This window comes from Branchiostoma floridae, chromosome 13, assembly GCF_000003815.2.
Source record: "Branchiostoma floridae strain S238N-H82 chromosome 13, Bfl_VNyyK, whole genome shotgun sequence".
Lineage (NCBI taxonomy): Eukaryota > Metazoa > Chordata > Leptocardii > Amphioxiformes > Branchiostomatidae > Branchiostoma > Branchiostoma floridae.
Window position 1 is genome coordinate 1,099,145 of NC_049991.1, and position 21,538 is coordinate 1,120,682.

Consider the following 21,538-nt stretch of genomic DNA (forward strand, 5'->3'; position numbering starts at 1 on the left):
AGGAGCAGTGGAACGCTTCACTTAGTCCACCGCAGCACTGAGCCCAACTGGATCTACTTCACCAACTGTGAATACCCTAGTTTTGATGTTGGGACATTGGGATATGTGGCAGCCATCCCACGTGTGTATTACACTAACGAGAAGTGTGCGTGGAAAGACTGGCTGAATGGGACACAGACTGGTACCAGTAATTATGTTTGTGAACACCTGTACAGAACTGTGTTGTATGACTACAGGTAAAGTAGCAATACATGCATGCTATGTCTTTTTACGCCATACCTGGGCTGCATGCGATAATGTTTGACACAGGTGTTCTGGACCAGGTCATAACTTTCCGTATCTCACGGGGTTCTAAGTTGTATCACACGGGCATCTATGGAATAATTCACACGCAGCATGGTTAAAAATTCCAATGCTGGATTTGGACGTAGGAATTGCAAATGTTACATTTTTGGTTTATTTGAGGACATAAAATTTTCTCAACTTCTGGTGCATCTCTCATTGAAACAGAACTGATGTTTTCTTAAGTGTTAAGTGGGCATGACTAAAATAAGACAACCCCCCCCCCCCCCAGGACGTCAGCCATCAGGCAATCTAACTGGTAAACTTTTCTAGCGACAGTATTTATGTGACAGTCCGATAATGACTATCGCAGCTATATATATGGAGATATGTATATATTTGTTGGTGTAAACAATACAATGTCATGTATGTACCTACATGTGCATACATGTATTTCTGAATCAATATATGTGGATGTTTTTACAACTTTTGCATGGCAGTCTTTTTTCATCTACTTATTTTTGGCATTGAAATTCTAAGACTAGAAAAAGTAAGGTACATGTGCTGTACAGGTATTGTTCTTAACTATACATGTGCTAGGCAAAGTCAGGCAGTTCTATCAGACATGCCGAAGATGAATAGAACCTCCTAGGACACAGGAAATACTGGTCTCTGTTCTACATGTTCTTTAACTGCATGGTGCAGTTTGCAAACTGTCCACTAGGTGGCACCATTGACCAACTGCAACTACTTTAGCCCAATGGGACTGGACACTGTATCACAGACTATCTGTACTAGTCTGGGTTATTCCTGGTCAAATGATAAATTCATTTTCCCTACCTTCATCAATCTCTCTATCCATTTATCCCCCCACCTATTTATCCCTCCATCCATTTATCCCTCCATCCATTTATCCATTTATCCCTCCATCCATTTATCCATTCATCCCTCCATCCATTTATCCATTCATCCCTCCATCCATTTATCCATTTATCCTTCCATCCATTTATCCCTCCATCCATTTATCCATTTATCCCTCCATCCATTTATCCATTTATCCCTCCATCCATTTATCCATTCATTCATACCTCCATCCATTTATCCATTCATCCCTCCATCCATTTATCCGTCCATCCATTTATCCATTCATCTATCTATCCACTTATCCCTCCATCCATTTATCCATTCATCCCTCCATCCATTCATCCATTTATCCCTCCATCCATTTATCCATTCATCCCTTCATCCATTTATCCATTCATCCCTACATCCATTTATCCATTCATCCCTCCATCTATTTATTCCTCCATCCATTTATTCCTCCATCCATTTATCCCTTCATCCATTTATCCATTCATCCCTCCATCCATTTATCCATCCATCCCTCCATCCATTTATCCACTCATCCCTCCATCCATTTATCCCTCCATCCATTCACTCCATCCATTTAACCCTCCATCCATTTGATGTTCCTCTCCCTCCTTTACAGCCTCCCAGACCTCTCTCCCTATCCACCCATCTCCCCTTCATCCATTCTTCTATCATCATATCTATTTTTCTACTGAGGCCATGTTGATTTGATTACATGGATGACATCTGAGCACGCGTCAATTTTTGGCCGTTTCCAAAGATACAAAAAAAGTTTTCAACCATACTGTAAATCGTACAAAGCAGCTTCAAAATAAGCAAATATATGCAAAACAAAAAACATATTTTCATGTCATAGAATACTCCAAGGTAAAAAAAGATGAGATAACTACAAAATCTACAAAAGCTCTAAATATTTCATGGAGGTATGAGGTTGTCGAACTCTAGTTGTTAAATGTTATGTAATTGTCCCCCAGACTTAAAAATACAAAGACCTGAGTTGTAATGATCTGGTTAAGCAAATGAAGTAAGAGTAAAGAGACAACTCTACCCTGCTATGATAAGTCTTACCATCTACAGGACAGTATCTGGGGATGAACTCCGGGAACAGCTTCCCCTCCTGCATCAGACATGCTGTGTCTGCCAGCTGCTGTTTGCACTGTGCTGTCTTTGCCCTAGACAAGGCTGACACCGCATCCTTCCCCTTGATCTCACACTTGGGAACGTAGGAAAAGTCTCTGCTCTTATTGCTACTCCCGGGGGAATTCCTCCAGATGGACGCTTTCTTTTCAGAGTCTGCATCATATTTGTGTACAGAGTTTTCCAGGGCGGGGTTACGGTGTAAAAAGTCACTGTTGGATCCAGATTTTCTGTCGGGAGAGTCGTTAAATTTGCTTTCTCTCGTGCCGGAGTTCCCACGTATCCTCTTCTTCAGTTCTGTGGAGGTCTCCTCACCCTGAGGGGACAAGGAACACAGCATTGTGGCATTTATTTCATTTGCTAACACCAAGATCAAGAATCTACAGAATATAGGAGAATTCTTTTCACACAACCAGCAGATATTTACATTGCTTAAGTTTCGATGTCTCTCAGACACCTTTGTCAGAGCTCCTAACTGGAGTTCTGCTTCTCACCGCTTTATGTAGCCAATGTAGGTGGCGCTTTTGCAGTGAGAAAACAATCCCAAACGTGGCTAACCTTGTATCCCCCCTCGTAAACAGTGTAAGTACTGGCTGGTTACGTAAAAAGAATTTTCCTATATCCTATATTGTACCAACCTGATGAAACTATTTTCGGAAGAACCTACAGATTAAGTGTCTAAGAATCACAACAACAACAGAACATGGCAGTACTTTGTGTTTAGGTGGCCACAATCATCTTGATGTAATGATGTTTCTGCCACACCTTTTCGTAATGAGGCTGGATACGATCGTTGGCACCATTTGGACACTGCAGTCCAACAAAAAGCTGATTTGTGTGGGTGCAAGTTTGCATCAAAATTGAATACAACATCTAAGGTAACTTGATTTAATATATGAGACTTCTTTGTATATATCATTTGCATTGTAATCATTTGGTTATGGAGCTGTAGTTACTCTTGAACCATAAACAGAACTACTAGCTGCAAAAAACATACAGTAATAAAAACCTTCCTGGTTATGGAAAAAAATGTGATCATACATTTAGTACATTATTTTTTAATAGGACAACCCCATCTACAATTGTATGAACTAGTTCAACTTTCCCAACAAAAGCCTCCCTATATCTGGTCCTGAGATATTTGCCAGTCTCCTCTCCGTGCTGACCTCCCCTTGACTCTAGTTCCTGAAGGAGACAAACGATACCGCACACCTGATAGAACACTCCTGCTGTGGTCGCGCAGTGGATAGGTCACTGCGAAAAGGAAACCTCTGCAAACTTTTCAATATTTATGAGGGAAAATCAATGTTGAGCTCAGGACGGACCCTGATAGGTACCATATAAAATCAGGATGTATACACTGTTAGCACCATGACATTCATGTGTGCAACAGACTGGAAAATGGGGCTCCACTTGATTGACTAGGAGAGCTGCCGGAGGTAGAGGCAGGGAAATCTCTTTACTGCTATGTCATAAATATTGAAAAGTTTGCAGAGGTTTCCTTTTCGCAGTGACCTATCCACTGCGCGACCACAGCACTGCATGTATTATAATTCATCACATGCGTTTCCATTGTATCATTACTGTACTGTGGATTTCTTTCAACCTTTATTTATTATTTATTTAGATCCTCAGGGCTCGAAATACTGGGTGCATGTACACCCAGGTGCACCCAAAATTGGAGCTGTGCACCCAATTATTTTCTGTGGGTGCACAGGGTGCACCCAGATATTTTCTTACATTTATGTATGTTAAGATATCAAAGTATACTAGTATACATCATGTTCTTGACATCTAAGTGTTCGAAAGATAATACAAATGTCTGTCATGGTACTTGTTTAAGAATTTCCTAGCTTGTAACGAAGTTTTATTATAAGGTTATTACTTCAATTTAAGTGGTGCACACAAAAATTTTTTGGTGCACCCAATTTTTAAAGCTGGATCTCCGGCTGCCCTGTCGAAGTCAATTCCAAAGTCAAAGGGGAAGATGTGAAAGAACAAAGGAATCTATCATTCTGTATACATAAACATTTGTTCAACCTTCCTTCAACCACTTAGATTTCATAACTGGCCAAACCTTTCTTCTATTTGCATGCTTGCATCAGTTTTGAGCATCCCTGCAGATGTCATACATATGATCAAATCAAGATGGCCTTATGGAGAAACATGAATTGCCTGTAGTCTCCAGAGCAGTTTAATGGCTAATACTTGAGTCTGCTACATTCCACTGAGGTGAGGTATTGTCTGACTCCTATATCCCAGGTCAGCCTGTGTGAAGATGCATCACATCACTACTGATTGAAAATCCTAGTCTAATGTACACATTTAACACTGAATCATTCAGACCCTTAGTGCTTAGTGGCATTTCAATCAATTTTCCTTTACAGTTAGGGTTTGCGAGCATGATCATGGCATTGGGGATACACCTTCAAAAAGACAGGTGCAGCCCCAACCGAAATGTCCTGACCCAGGATTGGACCGGGGTCTCCCAGTGAGCGACTAATTGGAACTAGATGAAGGTCAACTGTGAGGCCGCTACCAATTAGCTACAGGGACATCCCTGGGGAATAGGCCTCTGACTTGTTGAGCTAGGGACAGATCTACCAGATGTAGGGTCGTGTGGCACATTGCCAGGGTGTTCCATTCTTAACCCAGAGGTTCTGGGTTCCAATCCTTTGATGTGCCACCATCTTGTGCCCTCGGGAAAGGCACTTAACACCACTTTCCTCACTTTGCTAAGGTGAAGATGTTCAATGGAGACCCTCATCCTACCACGTATGAGACATCCCACTTGTCTATAATGGGGTGTGCCTAAATACCACAAACGACCACAAACGACTCGGAAATACCACAAACGACCACAAACGACTCTAGTATGCAGTGTATATGGGTCAAAGACCTTGTGTGGCGCTCTGGAGACATTGTTTACACATTTATGAATTTAAAAAACGCAGCAAGTCCTGCGTATTCACCAGTTATTTCTAGTTAGTCTGCCGGTTTCAAGATCGAAGCAATTCTGCGCTGTCAATGAATGCGTGCTTGCATTTGAGGCTGAAAAACACTTAGTATACAAGTTTTATAAGTTGACAATGATAGAATAGTGCCATGCTATAATCTATGAACCAACAGCATCCATAGTTTTATCGTCCTGTCGTCTATGGAGCCGTGGAAGGTATCGAGAACTTCCCCATGCAGACTCCTAGCACGGGCGATCCAACATGGCGGCCGAGAATCGCTTCGATCTTGAAACCGGCGGACTAACTTGAAATAACTGGTGAATATGCAGGACTTGCTGCGTTTTTTAAATTCATAAATGTGTAAACAATGTCTCCAGAGTGCCACACAAGGTCTTTGACCCATATACACTGCATTTTACTTTTTTTAGAGTCGTTTGTGGTCGTTTGTGGTATTTCCGATTCGTTTGTGGTCGTTTGTGGTATTTAGGCAGACCGTTATAATGCACTAACTTAAGACAACAATTTGTTCAAAATCTAAGCTGTTCAAACGATTGATTTCATGAAGATTTTGAAAAATTACTTCTTTTCTATTTTCTGAGTCTGCGGGTTCTTTCACTTCACCCTAAGGCAATGAGGTGAAATTTGTTTTTCTGTAGGTGTGTTTTTAGCTAGTATACTATATACTAGTACATGTATACTTTTAGTATGTATACAATACAGTCCTGCCATACAATGCTGTTGTTTTTGTCTATGGGACTAAAAGGGACACAAAGCACCATGGGAGTCAAATCTTTGATTGCCTGGTACCAAATACAGGATTAGTACAAGAAATCTTGCCATAGTTTTTTCTCCCTCGGTAACATCCATGTAGTGTAAATTGAGAAAAGGAGACATTCGCAGTTAAAATTTGCAGATGAAGCAAGTAGTAACACAATCTTTGTCTTGTGATAAGTACCATTAAAGGGATACATCGTAAAAAGTTGGCACCAAAATTTCAAATGTTCTTAACTTTAAAATTTCCAGTCAGATCGACAATTGTACCTGAACCTGGACCTGATTAAATATATAGGAACTTGTGAATGGACGATGCTCAAAACAATGGTCCATTTCACTACAAACTAGTACAAAGTAATCTGTTTTATGTAGTATTTGACTCCCACTGGCGTTTTAAAATCCTACAAGGCTAACTACCTCTGTACTATTGACTGTACGACGTGGTAAAATGACCATAGACTCTACTCTACTTCGCTCTTGTTACTTTCCTCGACTGGTAAGCCCCAAAACGTGCGAATGCCTGAACATACAATCTGTTTATTTTCCAATAGGTCCAACATCCGGTCCACTGATTTATTTCAGGTCTGGTTTTTCTGGACCGGTCCAATAAGAAAAAATGGTTTTGTACCGGTACACTGTACAGGTACCCACCCCTACTGCTGAGATAAAATTTCGTGACTTACTGTACCTTAACCATATACATCATGTTAGTCCTTTACAATTTGCAGCTTAAAAACAAACATGTCTGTATTGGACCATCTCCCAGTAGAGATAACACTACACGTCCACCATTCACTATACAGCCTCCTGTGGAAGATTGAATTGATTCACCAGTGAGGAGGCACTCTCCGCAATTTCCCAGATGGTTATCTCTATCAAATGGAGTGTTCAATATTCTAACTATTCCACTGGGAATCTCTACTTACCTGCTTTCAGAAACCAAACCAGTATATCATGTAAAATGAGCTTTGGGAGAGCCATCACTTTGTTGAAGAATACATTCAAATATTCTTACTGAAGCTGTGTATGTATACAAATCAATAAAATGTTCATAGAGCAACCTAGCTTTTGACTCAGGTTGCTACCTGGGCAATCTGAAAAAGGATTTTGAGCACTGAACATCCACCCCAAAAAATACATATTTTGATACAAAATGTCCCAGAACATGAGAGAATATGGTGATCTTGAACCAAAAATTGTAACAACATCAATACCAATGTATGAATCCAGTAAACAAATTTTTGACATCAGCACAAGTAAAGTGCATTTGAATAATTTGATGGAAGCAGTTGCAATACCGTAAAATATGACCCAGTCCAGTACACCTGTATTGACTGTTATCCCAGTCCAGCATGACAATGCCTGTCCTTGGTGCTGAATTAAATGTCAGGTTACCCAAAATAACTTTTCATATTAGGTATAAATCATGACATTAAGAAAAAAACTATATACTGATATGTACAAGTTACATTAGACTGTGACCATTTATAAGAAAATGTGCTATGTTAAAAAAGAGGGAAGTTTCAGTATCATTCCTAGACGGTTGTACTGCAGACTGAGTTACTTGTGTCTACACTACATCATGGCAATTTTCCAAGGTATGTACATGTAATGTTTAAACTTTCAATGTCATCAGTTTTAATTGGCTGACAACAGAAGAAAGAAAAAGAACACAGGCCAGTAAAAACAGGATGCTTACCTTTGGAAACATAACTTCCAACAGGACAGAATGAATTGGAATTTTTTCATTGTCGCCTATAGCTAGAAACTGACTACATGTACATGTATATAACAGTACATGTACCTCTTGTGATTGATATAACACCCTCCTGCACACATCTTACGTTACTTCAAATAATGCACATGCACACACATCACCTTAGTAAGACTCGGGAAGAACGTACTTCCATTTATCCAACGGACCCTATCAAAGAATAATTACAATAAAGAGACTTTTTTTAAACGGACACAGCTTTATTTTCAGTGACATTTCTCAGGGCAAGACAAAGAGTGCCAGATTCAAGATTCACCACAGTATCTAAAGCTAAGGGCACAACCCGCAGTACGTGCAAATACGTGCTGTCTATGTGCCAAAACATGGGCAATCTTTTGGGATCCGTAAGTGGTACGTACCGCCTCCGTACAAACTTGTAGGGAATCTGACTGATTTTGGAGCATGCAGACACGCCGTAGAACTTTACGTGCAGGCAAAACTTTGTGTTGCTGCATTGACGTACATCATGTACTCCCTCCCTGCTCTTGCCAGTCATTCCCCATGTTTTCAGAAATACGTGGCAATGTGGCCTCCCAAAAACTCCCAAATTGCTCTTACGGCAGGCTGTGCCCTTAGCTTAGAGGTAGTGCAGCAGAACTTACAGCTACGTCAGCAATTCTTATGTACTTAAGGGAAATGTTTTCATACAAAATTTCATGGATGAATTCGTACTATGCCGTAGGTTTTTGTCCATCATGGGTACCAAAATTCTGATGGTGCCACATGCTTGAAAATTGCAGGTATCTGGATTTATTTGAGGTTAGTGCTCAGAATAATGATTAGCATGATATAGTATTGAAAAGCTTGTATACCTCATTCGTTACAGTCATGCTTTTGTGCAAAAAGCATATAAATGAGTTCAATGTTAATTCAGTTGTTGTCAAAAATAAAATGTCCAAATTGTCCTGCAGTCGGACACTGTCAGAAGGGAACTTTTTGATGCACTTGTCTTGTGGCTTTCCTGCATTTTCAACTCTGGCAGTCACCATACAAAGTTAGGCTCATGACAAATTTGCTATCTTTGTGAAGGGTAAAAAATAGGTTTTCTTATAAGATATAATACTATATACAATTGATAAAGTAACAATGGAGAAATGGTTGTTGAAATCTAAGTTTTCAGGTTTTTGTGCCAAGTTTATTATCTATGACATCAGTTTAATTTGTTTCGTCTTGTCTCCAAGTAGAAACAGCTTGAAAAGTTGGAGTGAACACAAGGTCAGGGCACCTTGGCTTCTTGCACTTTCTTCCAACTTTCAACATCCTTTAAATGTTTACACATGGGAACGTCAGTACTTTGCAATGATGACTTTAACCAGCTATACAATACTGATACTAGTACAGGAGCTGGTGTGTGACATTAAGGCACTGTCCTGTCTGTCCATAAGGCAAACAATCAAGCCATGTGCTCATGATGCAAACTTGCACTCATACCCGATTCTTGGGTGACTGCACTTTCCAAATACAAAATCTGTATCTGTATCAATATAGCCAGTATCACCACCCTTCGGCATAACACACCAGCTAATGATTCAGATCTATCAATGTGATTAGATAAGAGAGTGAAAAAACTATGAAGGGAGAAGTCAGAGAAAACTCAAATATTTCAAAATTTACAGTATGTCAACTAGGCAAGGTACAAAATCACAAAGCCTTGCACTTGGGAAGTCGTGGAAGGTCAAACTATTATGAATTCAGCTTTCTTTGCGCTTAAGGCCACACCAATTTTATTTGTTGTTTCTCGGATTTCCCGACCCTATTTTTTTTATTTGAAAAAAAAAAAAAAAAAAAAAACTTCAAATTGATGGCCACACCACAAAATTTCACTGCCTCTCCTTTCTCAAATTAACTATGGGCCTCAAACTGCAGTAGCTGTACATGCCTATTTTGGATGGTACGTTTATCATTTTTCTTCAAGCTTTGGACTTTGCTACCAGGGACCCCCTAAATGTTGAAAGTTAAGGTTTTCCTGTCCGATCTCTCCTACCCCCGACTTTTTGAAAAGTTTTTTTTTTTTTCACCCGACTGACCAAATTTTTTTCTGAAAGAATCCGAGAAACAACACATAAAATTGCCTACATTCCAGTTTATGAGGAAGAGTATGACAGTACTAGTAGAAAGCATTCCACTATCCGCAAACAAGCACCTCACTGTACTGGCCTGTGTGGCCCAAGGGCTATAGGGCTTATTCAGTCACCCTAGTAACTACCCAGACGCCATAGCAACGAGCGAAGTCGGCCATTTTGGGGTCCACTTTGAGCGTGGCTTACAGCGGCTCGCTATGCAACTCTCCGTAAAAATTGAAAATATTTCTTATGCAACGCACAATTTGCTGAAAACGTTTAGGTTCGTAATCACAGTGTGCTGTCTTGTGGTGGGATGTTGGTCTAGCACTGGTAAAGCCTACACACATTGGGTAACAGTAAATTTGCTTCGCGTTTCTCGTGTAATAACAAGCAAAGTCGGGAACTTCTGTTACGACTCGGAAACAACTGTGGATTTCTGCCATAAGTACAGCTAATCTTACTATTAGAATTTTGAGAACCGATGTGTGTAGTACACATTTTGTATCTGGATGGGCCAGATAATTTTCAACACTGGTCGACTGGGTACCAGGTACTCCGGCACAACATAAATACATGTAAATGGACCTACAATCCACTAATGCAGGAAGGGCAAAAAAGAGCCAGACAAACATTGAAGACAAGAAATGATAGGAAGAACATGTCCCCAGGTTCTGTGAAAAATGTCTATGAAAAAAAAAAAGTACAAAGTGTCTGTGAACAGCAACCTAACCTAACCCAGCCCTACAGTCACGTTCCCATCTTTGCATGAGACTTCGGAACTTTCCCGATCACAGCGGGGATCCGGAGTGGGTCAAACTTTACCTTACTGATCAAACATGGGTAATTTCCACCCAATTTATGTAGTGAAAATAAGACTTGAGGCTATAGACTCTTTGCATAGTCAAAAATCGTGCAACCCACTCCACTTTCTTTGGACATTTAGAGACCCACGCTGTACATCGCTGTACTGTAGTGCATGGACCCCAAGATGGCGGCGCACGGGACCAAGGGGTGATGACGTCGCGGGAATAAGCCCTATAGAAATGAAGATGGGCACCACCAATATAAACTCAAAGGTACTACTGTAAATCCATTAAAGTTCGTGTGGATTTAATTTCGCGGTAGCAGGAAAAGGGACTTTTCGCGGTGGTTTTAAGTTTGTGGTAGCACCATGCATCTTACTGCTATGGAAAAATGTTTGCGGTGGTTTTAAGTATAGCAAAAACATTAACATTAAACCACCACAAAAAGTTTCTGCATTTACAGTATGCCAAAGGTCAGGATGGCTAGAACATTGTAGCCAGCAGGTTATTTATGAGTGCTTCATGCATTGTGAGAGGTCTTCAAGCTGACATGACTGATGGACAGGAAGGAAAGGAACAAATACTGTATTGTACGTACAATGTGCATGTACGTCATACTGATGAAACTGATAATTACATAGGTAGGGAACACTACTGTTTAAGGAGGGCAAGGACGGCGTAAACAGTCTTAAGAGCGTAGCAACAAATTAAGTTTCAGAAAAATTCAACAAGTAATTACAGGCATACGTGTATGTGGTCACTCTTACTTGAAAATACCTGCACTAGACAAATTTTGCCTTTTAATACCACTTCATTTCCAATCTGGTTCACCATGAACTGGTAGCACAATCTTAGAATACAGAAAGTTTGGGGTCACCATAACCTGCAGCTGACTTTAGTGTCCCAGGTGGTTTTATCATGGACCATGGCAGCGTGTGCTGCAGGTAGATATCAGAAATATTACAAATGGTGCCTTATTCTGGTGGATTCGTATTCGTGGTTTTCACGGCGACCTCTCTCCACAAACTTATCACACCACGACCATATGTTCTGTCTTCTATTGCATTGCTATGGTTCTTTCAGCAGCAGAATTAAGTTGACGCAAGCTTAAATCAATTACAGTACCTGCATTCATTTGTGGTGCCTAGTGGCATAGGGTTTGCTCCGTGTTTTTGTCGCAGGGAGTATTTTCTCGGGGAGGGGTTGCTACCAGTAACCCTTTCCCTTTAATTAAAGGCAGTCCAAGCAATATTAGCCCAAGTCAGGGTTGTAGTACTTCTATTATCAAAGATCATTTTTTAGGGTACTTTTCTATGTAATACGAACATTGTCTTTAGATGGAGCAACTCTATTCCATTCCATACAAACATTCAAGGAGCAAAAATTTGATACCACACAGGTGCAAGAACACTGTGAAGTCTAATTTTCAGCGGTTACAATATTTAAGGGAATCCTATTCCTAGCACGGCTTGATTCTGTGCCATTTTTAACCGCTCAAAGTATGAAATAATGATGTAAATGTGGGAATTTAGTGCAGTAGATCTCAATTTCACACAGATTGCCTTATCCAGATTATTTCCAATTTTTACACTCTGATATTGCTTAGGTTGCCTTTAACGTGCTGGAGGCACCTCGAAGAACCGAGATGTCCTGACCCAGAATTGAACTGGGTCTCCAAGTTACCCTATTGGCTGCTACCAGCTGAGCTACATGTACAGACACATCCCTAATGCCTTTACAACAGGCCATGCATGCCTGGTTCTGGCTGGATTGGGTCCATACAATCACGGTTTGTAATGAAAGAGTTCTTCTAGTCTGACAGAGAATACTGCCACCGAGGGATGTTAATTAGGATACGCCAGCGCACCCGTGTGTCGCCTGGTGCAAGCCAATCAGCCTGAGTTAGGACCGGCATTCCCAATAACTGCAGATGGCCCCATAAACCACATCTAACGGACTCAACCATTTTATCCACCCTATTTCACAGCCGACCTTTATTGTCAAAGGCCATAAAAGAGACTTTGTGGAACTACGGAGGGGTGATTACTGTTATTCAGCAGGTACCAAAGGAATTGATAGTGAACCTTATACATGCTCCGCCGTTTTCATTTCAGAAAGGTCAGTTCTATCGCATCACAATAACCTTCTTACGGTTATGTGACACAGTTTCAAAGTGCACAGTTTATTAAGGGAAATACAATAACATTCGGCAAGGAGGCAAAGCTGAATACAGAGGACTGGGGGAAGAGTTGAATCTGTGTGTACCATTAAGTTTCCAGCTTTCTTCTCAGACGCTACTTTATTTAGACTTTAGGCAAAAATGTTGTGTTTAGGGTTACAAGACCATCCCTAGCAAAAACCTGCAGATTTTTTGTTTTGTTTTGGTTGTCCACTAGAAAAGGGCATGGAATTTTAAATCTGACATCTTGGTCGACCGGTCATGAAGTTCAAAACAGACTTCCTGTATTTCACACACTCATGCTTTGAACAGTTGATAAAAGAATTGTTCTTCTTTAAATTTGTTCACTTTATTATTAATAATACTTGTGTTTGCCCAATGTATATCTGTATAATTTTGATACATTTCTGGTGCATTTCAGTTTTATATTGCTAATCTGGATCACTTTGACTAAAATCTAAAAATAAATACAAAAGAATCCCTATCTACTATAACTCTAATTTTTCTAGGAACATAACCCAAACCCCAAACCAACAAATTAACCTGGTTTGGCCTAAGCACTGAAATGTATTGATTTGCTCTCCCTTCATCCAACACTTATTGCATTTTACTGACTGAGCCACCATTCTGTTCATGAATTATCAATACATCTATGTTGAATGTGTTTTCCAATAATACTTATCATGTTTTCCCAAATACGAATGAACACATTCAGCATTCTACTAATGGCATTTACACTATGATTCAGCAATATCACATTGTTTATGTATTCATATGTGACTCTTTCACAGAAACTGTGCCTCATTTGATGAACAGTACACTACATGACATTACTACCTATTTGAAAAGAGTGCATAGAAGCATTTTTACATGAATGCAATTACATCCTGCTTTTTAGTACAATTTTAACTACTGATGGTTTAAGATATTAAGGTCTCATTGATGTATAAATCCGAGTGTGTAGTCTAAACCAGATCCAAGTCAAAAACTAAACGGCTGCATGGACGCATGTTTTTAGCGGTGAGAAATTCCCTTTTAGCCAGCGAAACTGATCTCAAAAGTTAGATTGGTGATAGTTTGTTTGCAACTGAAGAAATTAGTTAGCAGGTTAAGTTTGGCAGCCGCGCGCTAGGTCGAAGGTACACAGTCCTTGGTTCTGAGTGATGCGGTTGGCTGGTGGCAGCTAAAAAGTGCCTATTGCCGTGCTTGGCTAACTGCATTTTGTAATTGTCATAAAAAAGACAGTATGTCAAAAGTTGTTGGGAATTTTTTTACATGATGAACTAGGGTACATGTGCTCAACAATGAATGAATAATATCAATATATTCCAAGTAGCTTCATTATGAACGTGCCCATGTGATGATAACATGGGAAGAAAGAACTCATCAATAAGACTTTATTGTTAATTTCTTGCTAATGTATTAATCTACCTTCTTGCTGAAATTTGGACCTGGGCCAAGACTGACAACAACTTTGGACCCAGGGCAAACCAATGTTGCCATCTTGCAAGTTTCAAGTTGTACCATATTCTGCCACATGAAAGGACACACACCAAGACAAACAAACAAACCCAAAATAATAACTCAATTTTCACAAAAGTACATGTGTAATTACATGTGCAGGTTGCAATCTGTTGTCATTATTGAAAACTAAGTACAATGTACCTTAAAGGTTTGGCAGATTTTTTACTTAATCTCTAGAATTGCTCTTTTGTTAGCACTTAGGACCTTGGTGAATTTAGGTATAGAAGATATAAATGATACAAATTTCCTTAACTGTGCCTGTGTCGTGCCCATATCAACATCCTGAATATTTTGAGCACCTGTAATACTAATACAGATGGACGTCTGCAATATTACAGTAAAATCCCATAAGCCTTTATCATAGGAAGGGCTCAACCACCCCTGCTTGGTGCTATTAAGATAGAATCCATGCCATTACAGGGTCCATTAGACAATGACGTGTACTAAGTATGATTCCCCTGACAGGGCAGGATAGCAGTACTGGAGCCCAGAGACATGGATGTTGTTTCATAATGCAGTTCAGGTAGGGGATTACCAATATAATGGAGCAAGATTAGCCCTACAAAAATGTGTTGTTTCTAGTAATGGTCCTGAGAAGAACAGGGCCTGTACTGTAGGTAGAGATGCTCTTTTTATATCTAAAAATTTAAAAAAATTAATGTGAAACCAAAAATGATCAGGGCACTGGTACATGTATTTTCAACATATTACATTTATATAGATTTATTCCCTTTCTTCATGATCTACACTGTACAAGCATATTAATCAAAATTAATCACTGAAATATTACTTTAAACACTCAGATGCTAGATCGAAGTTTTTATGTCACTAGACAGTGGGCGACCCAAAAAAAGGCTAGGGTTTTTGTCAGAGTCAGTTGGGTAACAGGAATACAACATATTTTGGTCTTACCAATAATGACCATAGAGGTTTGGGTCACAAAAGGACTATAGAATACATCTTGGCATTTTTGTTGTGTTTTTTCATGATTTTCCAGAGTGTGATTTCAAAATTATGGTACTGCGAAAATGTGTTTCCCATCATAACTGTACTACGGACTTGTTTGAAATGAAAACATTGCAAAATACTGCCATGAGTTAAATTGTCAGAGTTGTCCTTGGTACTGAATTATCAGTCCTTTGTTTTCGTACAGCCAAACTTTACAAGGTACTAGTAACATGATACTAACTGTTATACCATTGGGCTTGGGTTTTGTCCGGGGGAGAAATTTGTATTAGAAAAATTTGCTGTGGACAAAATAAAGTTCAGAAAATATGTCAGAAAACAACAACATTTATTAGAAAAATGTGGCCCCATGTAATGATTTTATAAGCTGATAAGCTTAGATAGTAAGCTAAGTTTCATGACATTTCTATCAGCCGCGAGCGTAAATGTACAAAAGTGAAAAGGGCTTGACTTTTGTCCCCTCCCCCAAACATATTTCTAGGGGGGGAGACTACCCCCTGTGCTGCCTCCACTGCATTGCAAACTCAGACACCTGTATGACCAACAAGGTGAGTGTCCATGTAGCTGTCTGCACCTGATCTCTCCCCCATGAAACACTACCTGTGTACAGGTGTGTACGCTAGCTCCAATGTCTCTGCTGGGTCTGCAGGTGTGTTTACAACTTATGGTCTATCAATGCTGTCTTTCTTATAATTACCATCCTTCCTGTGCGGTCTGTGGACTCAAGTTACACTTTCTTTCAGGGTTTAAAAATCTGAAGTATACAAATAAACAATCAAAGTGTTATGTCAAACTTCAACTTAACATCTAGGTCCCACAGGTCAAAGGGCCTAAAACATACCATGAAAAAAGGACAAATATTTGTATGGCATCCGTGACCCATTAGGTTTCATTGACCACATTCAACTATTTAAAATTCTGGGTGCATAATTTTTTTGTGCACCCAAAATTAGAGCTGTGCACCTAACTTTTGACTGTGATAATTTTGTAAGGTTACATGTATGTATGTAAGGTGCTACTGTACTTTCAAGCATACAGCATACTCTTGACATCTATGTGTTAGAAAAATGATAAAACTTTGGTTACACTTTTGTGAAAAAAAGTTATCTATAGACTTTGGTTTCATTTAAGTTTTTCAATCCTTGACACTGAGGAGTTCCTGATATACCTCATCTTAATTATGTTGTGCACCTACATTTTTAGCTTAGGTAACATAACTATTTCCTTAGGTAACATAACTATTCCCTTAGGTAACATAACTATTCCCTGTTATTTTCATCCACGTTCAAAATTTCAGGCCCTAGTACACGAAATACAATTCAAGTAAATACTCCACAAACAGATACCCAGCGAGTTATTTCGCGTTTGCAGCAATATTACTTATTCTTCCAAATAATTACTATTCTGTGGATGGCACGCCAGCCTATTTCATGTGATGATATTGGCAAGGATGAAGCAAGATTGTCAAAGGGTCAATGTTTTACCAAGGGAGCGCGTAGAATACTGTAAGTCATTTATTTGTGCAGGGGATCTAATTTCACGTTGCATTAACTGATTATAATATAGTACAGATAAGACAAAACACATTTCAATGTGTCATTATTTCCTGCAGGTAGGACTAGAGCGTCACCACAAAAATCATGATTTACAGTAGATGCAAGAATCCAACTAATCTCCGGAGGGCACACATACACACTGAGTAGGTTTTTATTGCATTGACTACATGACAAAACAAGTGCACGTTCTTTAAACAACTAGCACAATTGCCTGTATGTCTAGTCATTGGCTTTGACACCTGTTGTAAAAAGACAAATAAAAGAGTTGTTTTGTTCCGAGTTCCTCCTCCATCTAACACTGCTAAAAATCCCTATGTGAGAAAAGTAGCATGTATAGTAGTACTGTCTGACTCCCAGACTTGTAAACTCTCCTAATCTACTACATGTGTGCAGGGCAAATGCCAGCTGTCTGGTACCATGCCTACAGAGGGTCTGCATGTCCCTTTTCTGAAAGGCGTAGGCAGCCTATTTTGATACCATAATTAATGGAGAAAGTCGCCTTATGCATGTAATTCTGTCGACCAAATTTTTAGCCTTCCTTGCTTGATTTCAGCATAATATGTAGGGGGTCTAAAGCATTGTTAGGACTCCCCATTCAATTTAAATGTATTTTACCTTTGCCAAGGTAGTAATGTTTTCGGCAGCATTTGTGCGCCTGTCTGTATGAGGTCAAAATAACTCTAGAATGCCTGGTCTTGATGCTTTACCTCAAAATTATTAGATTTTGTGGTCATGATTTTTCCTGTGGTAGAGAGCTCTGTGCTATAGAAAAGATGGGTTCGTGCCCTCAATGGAGACCTTGGAAAACCATATCTCAAGAAGCGGTTGAGGAGTTTTCATCTTTAATGTTAATAGCGAAATATTTGTGGTGGTTTTATGTTTGCATATAATCGCGATGACCTCCTACCAAAAAGCCACTACACCGAGAAACATATGCTCTGTCTTCCACTGCATCACTGCAGTTCTTTCCACTGTACCACAAACTTGTATCTGACAAATTCTACCCATTAAAACCGCGTGTCCCAAACTTTCCCCTCACATTTTTTATTTGTCTGAGAACCACCCAATTACAGTCTACACTGTTGTGTCTTAAGTATCAGCCCTGTCTCCACTGGACCCTCCATCCTAGGATAAAAACTTGCTTGTTGTAACAGACAGTATATATAGCATGAAATACATGTATATGGTCCTGTTCTAACTTTGCCTAATCACAATATATTCCAGTTACTTGATCTCAGCCTATCTAAAGACTATCCCTGGTTGGTTTGTCAGTTTGAATGTTTGACATGTCAGTCCAATGCAAGCCTTACTTAATTGCTAAAGGTGATAAGAGCAAGCCTAGCTCAGTGAGCCCCAACCCTTCCTCATGTTTATCTTGGCAGGCCAGTCTCCTCCTTATAGATGAAAGTGGGCCAAATGAACCCTCCTTGTTGATGACCTGTCTGTCTGAAGGGAAGGTTTTTTTTCAGCCTTGGATTTACTGTTATTTTATCATCTTAGCAAACCTCCTAGTGTGATCTGGCCTGGTTCTGAGTAAGGCTGGTGAGAGAATGGGCTTCATTCTTTGAAATGAGAGACACAGAAGAAACCCATGTTGAAACCAATTTTGGAAAAATAGGAGTGGTTGATTCCAGGATCCAATTAAATAAGTGGCGTGGCCTTAAGATATGATGTTACGTGTGTCCCTATTGTCTACGGACCTTCATATCACCTTCATATTAATTATTATCCAGGGATGTTTCACTCAAAATACAGGGGAGAAGTGATCAAACCTCTCAGTTTGACTGGGACATGTAGATGTCAAAGCCCAGTCCATATTGAATCTGACATTAATAGGGCTATATAAGAAAAAATTCAGAAATTACACCTATCATGTCGGGGAAAAAGAAATAACAATTCTACAGCAATTACTGGAAAATTCAAATAAACAAGGGTATGAGACTTAGGACATAGGTAGTCCCTACCAGACTGACTACACTGGATATTGTATTTATAGGGAAAATAATTGGCCAGGGTTTGGCCAGCCGCAAATGCTAACCATAGTGTGGACTGACCAGGGCTCTAGCCAGCTCGATTTTTTTTTCCGTCAGCAAATTCCCATTGTCGCGAAAACCGCAAAAACACTATTCCAGGAGTTAGAAAGACTGAACTGAGACCGTGAAAAACTGGTTTTTAATGAGATTATCGTATGCGAAAGGGTGCTGACACACTTCGTCAACAATAATAACAATAGCAAAACAAACAGTGTGTGGCTTTTACGGCCGTGGACAGCGTCCCCAAGCCGCCTGTAGCTTCCACCAAGGATTTTTGTCCGTCAAGGTTGACGGATTGGTTTTAAAACTTTTCCGTCAGACGCAGCAAATTTCCGTCAATTGACGGAAAAACGGACGCTGGCTCTAAGTAGTGGTGCGTACCTAAACTCAATTTCAGGTTCAGGTCCGGATTCAGGTCCAGCAGTTCAGGTTCAGGTCTGGACTTATAAGTCCGGACCTGAACCCATCATTGCATATTATGGGCATATTTTTTGAGGGGGAGGGGGGATGGTGCATATAAAATTGCATGTTAGCATGAATTGAAATCTAATGTGAAAAATACATGAAAATAATATACAGCCAGTGTAAACACGAAATGTGTTTTGTCTTTTTCCAGTGCAAATTGCACTGTCTATGGAAGGGTTTAGATGGTTTAGAACAAAATAAGGGAATATAAGTGACAGATAGCTTTTTGCAAGTCCGGACTTGGCTCCGGATATTTAGGTTTTTTTTGGACTTGGACCTAAACATTTTTAGGTCCAATTCCAAGTCCGGGCTTTAGGTACGCACCACTAGCTAGAGCCCTGGGACTGAGTCCTCTGGCCAATTTCCCGATTTTTTTTTGCCAAATTCAATGACCCCCGTAGGAAGGCCTAGGAAATAGGGTCTGATGTCAGGTACCCTAAAAGTAAAACCACCCCATTGAAAAAAACTGCGTTATCATTGACACCTTCCCAAAAAAATGTCTTAAACTCCTGGATAACTTTAAAGACCTCATGGATTACTGAAGCTGCATAGTATTAGTAGATCTCTTTATAATCAAATACAGAATTATTTTTTCCCCCAACCAAGAACGACCGGATTGCTGTAGCCTCACGAAGCTTTAGCCTTTAGAGAGGGACGTAAAACGGGGGTCCAATGCTCGAGGAGGTGCCTCGACCACGTTAAACAGCCTCATTACTCATAATTTGGATACCTACTGGCTGGCAAAATACACCAGATGATTATTATTACTATTATTATCATTATTAATAAACCATCATAATTACTATAACATTATACGTGAGAAAATCAATGTTAGATTGAAGTAGAAAGTACCAGTCTAGAGACTATCTTTAGTGGTACAAATGCTCAGGTGGGCTGGTGCCAGCTACCATATGGGAAACACATGTGCACCTTTACTACAGCAGCCAAGATGTCTGTAAGGTTAGACTTCACCGCAAGGCCAAGGGAGGAAGTATTGTTCTTGGCTTGTCAATTTGTGTGTTTGCATATTTCTGTGTGTGTGTGTGTGTGTGTGTGTGTGTGTGTGTGTGTGTATCTGTAAGTCTACAAATGCATATAAAGTAGAGTATATATGTGTGTGTGAGTCTGTCTGTCTGTCTGTGTGCCAGTATATCTGTGCATCTGTGTGTATTGTGCGCATATGAGTGTGTGTATGTGTGTGTGTGTGTTACATTAACTGTTGTGTGTGTATGTGTGTGTGTGTTTATTTGTTGTAACGTTATGTGTATGTGTGTGTGTGTGTGTGTGTGTATCTGCTCTGTGTGTATATTTGTGTGTGTATTCCTACAGGTACAATGCAAAAGAAAAGTTCTATCAGAATGCAATAGATGCAAGTTCTGTTATCAGTATATGATAAACTATCAGGTATCGTTACATGTATTTTCTTGCAGACGACGCGACGTGGCTGACTAATCTCCAAGCAGACGTTGGGTTGAAAGATCGTAGCATTTCCGTGGCGACCGAGTCTCTCTGCCTTTCCTAACCCTAAAATATACAGACGTTGGGCACAGAGAGGGGCAGTCTTTTCGAAAATGGGGTTGGCGGCTGTGAGAGAGAAAACGTGACGATACTCCACCACAACATCTGCTTGAATATTGGCGACGCGACGACTTCCTTACCTTCAAAACTTCCCGCAAGTCGACGGAGCCGGCACTCGGCGATCTCTTCCGCCGGCTCTCCGACTCGCGCTTTATTCTGTCCTTTAGTTCCTGTATCCGCTCGCTTTCCTCCTGGCTGATGGTGTAGAAGTTCCACGCTATAAAAGTCTGGAAAAGCAGAATCCCCAGCGCGACGAAGAGTATCCTGCGGTAGCGCAAACACACACGTCTGAGCCGCACCGCCATTTTGAAAAAAAGCTAGAAGGTCAAAGGTGGCCAAGCTTGCGCACAGATAAGGGGCGTGGCCTGCTTTGTACACCTGTAACTTTCACTTTTTAATGAGTTCATTATGGGGTCCGTATTTCCCCTCAACATACACAACGCTTGTTCTATTGACTTAAGTTATACAAAAAACCGTTAACAGTTAATGAAGTTTTATTGATAGAGAACTAACTAATTTAGTCAATGGTGGGTAAAATGTAACGCGGTTACTCTCTAAGCAGAGGTTAGGCTCCGGC

The 21,538-nt window shown here is 40.1% G+C and overlaps 1 protein-coding gene across 2 annotated transcripts in view; it reads right to left on the reverse strand.

Moving 5' to 3' along the window:
- LOC118429184 (xylosyltransferase 1-like) overlaps nucleotides 1–21,271 on the reverse strand; it is a 42,675-nt gene extending 21,404 nt beyond the window's left edge. For both annotated transcript variants that reach the window (XM_035839636.1, XM_035839635.1), the window contains exons 1-2: nucleotides 21,042–21,271; nucleotides 2,221–2,605 (exon numbers count right to left, since the gene is read on the reverse strand). In XM_035839636.1, the coding sequence (XP_035695529.1) occupies nucleotides 2,221–2,605; nucleotides 21,042–21,266 (610 nt within the window). In that variant the 5' untranslated portion in view covers nucleotides 21,267–21,271. The remainder of the gene's footprint in view (nucleotides 1–2,220; nucleotides 2,606–21,041) is intronic.
- Nucleotides 21,272–21,538: the final 267 nt, after the last annotated feature.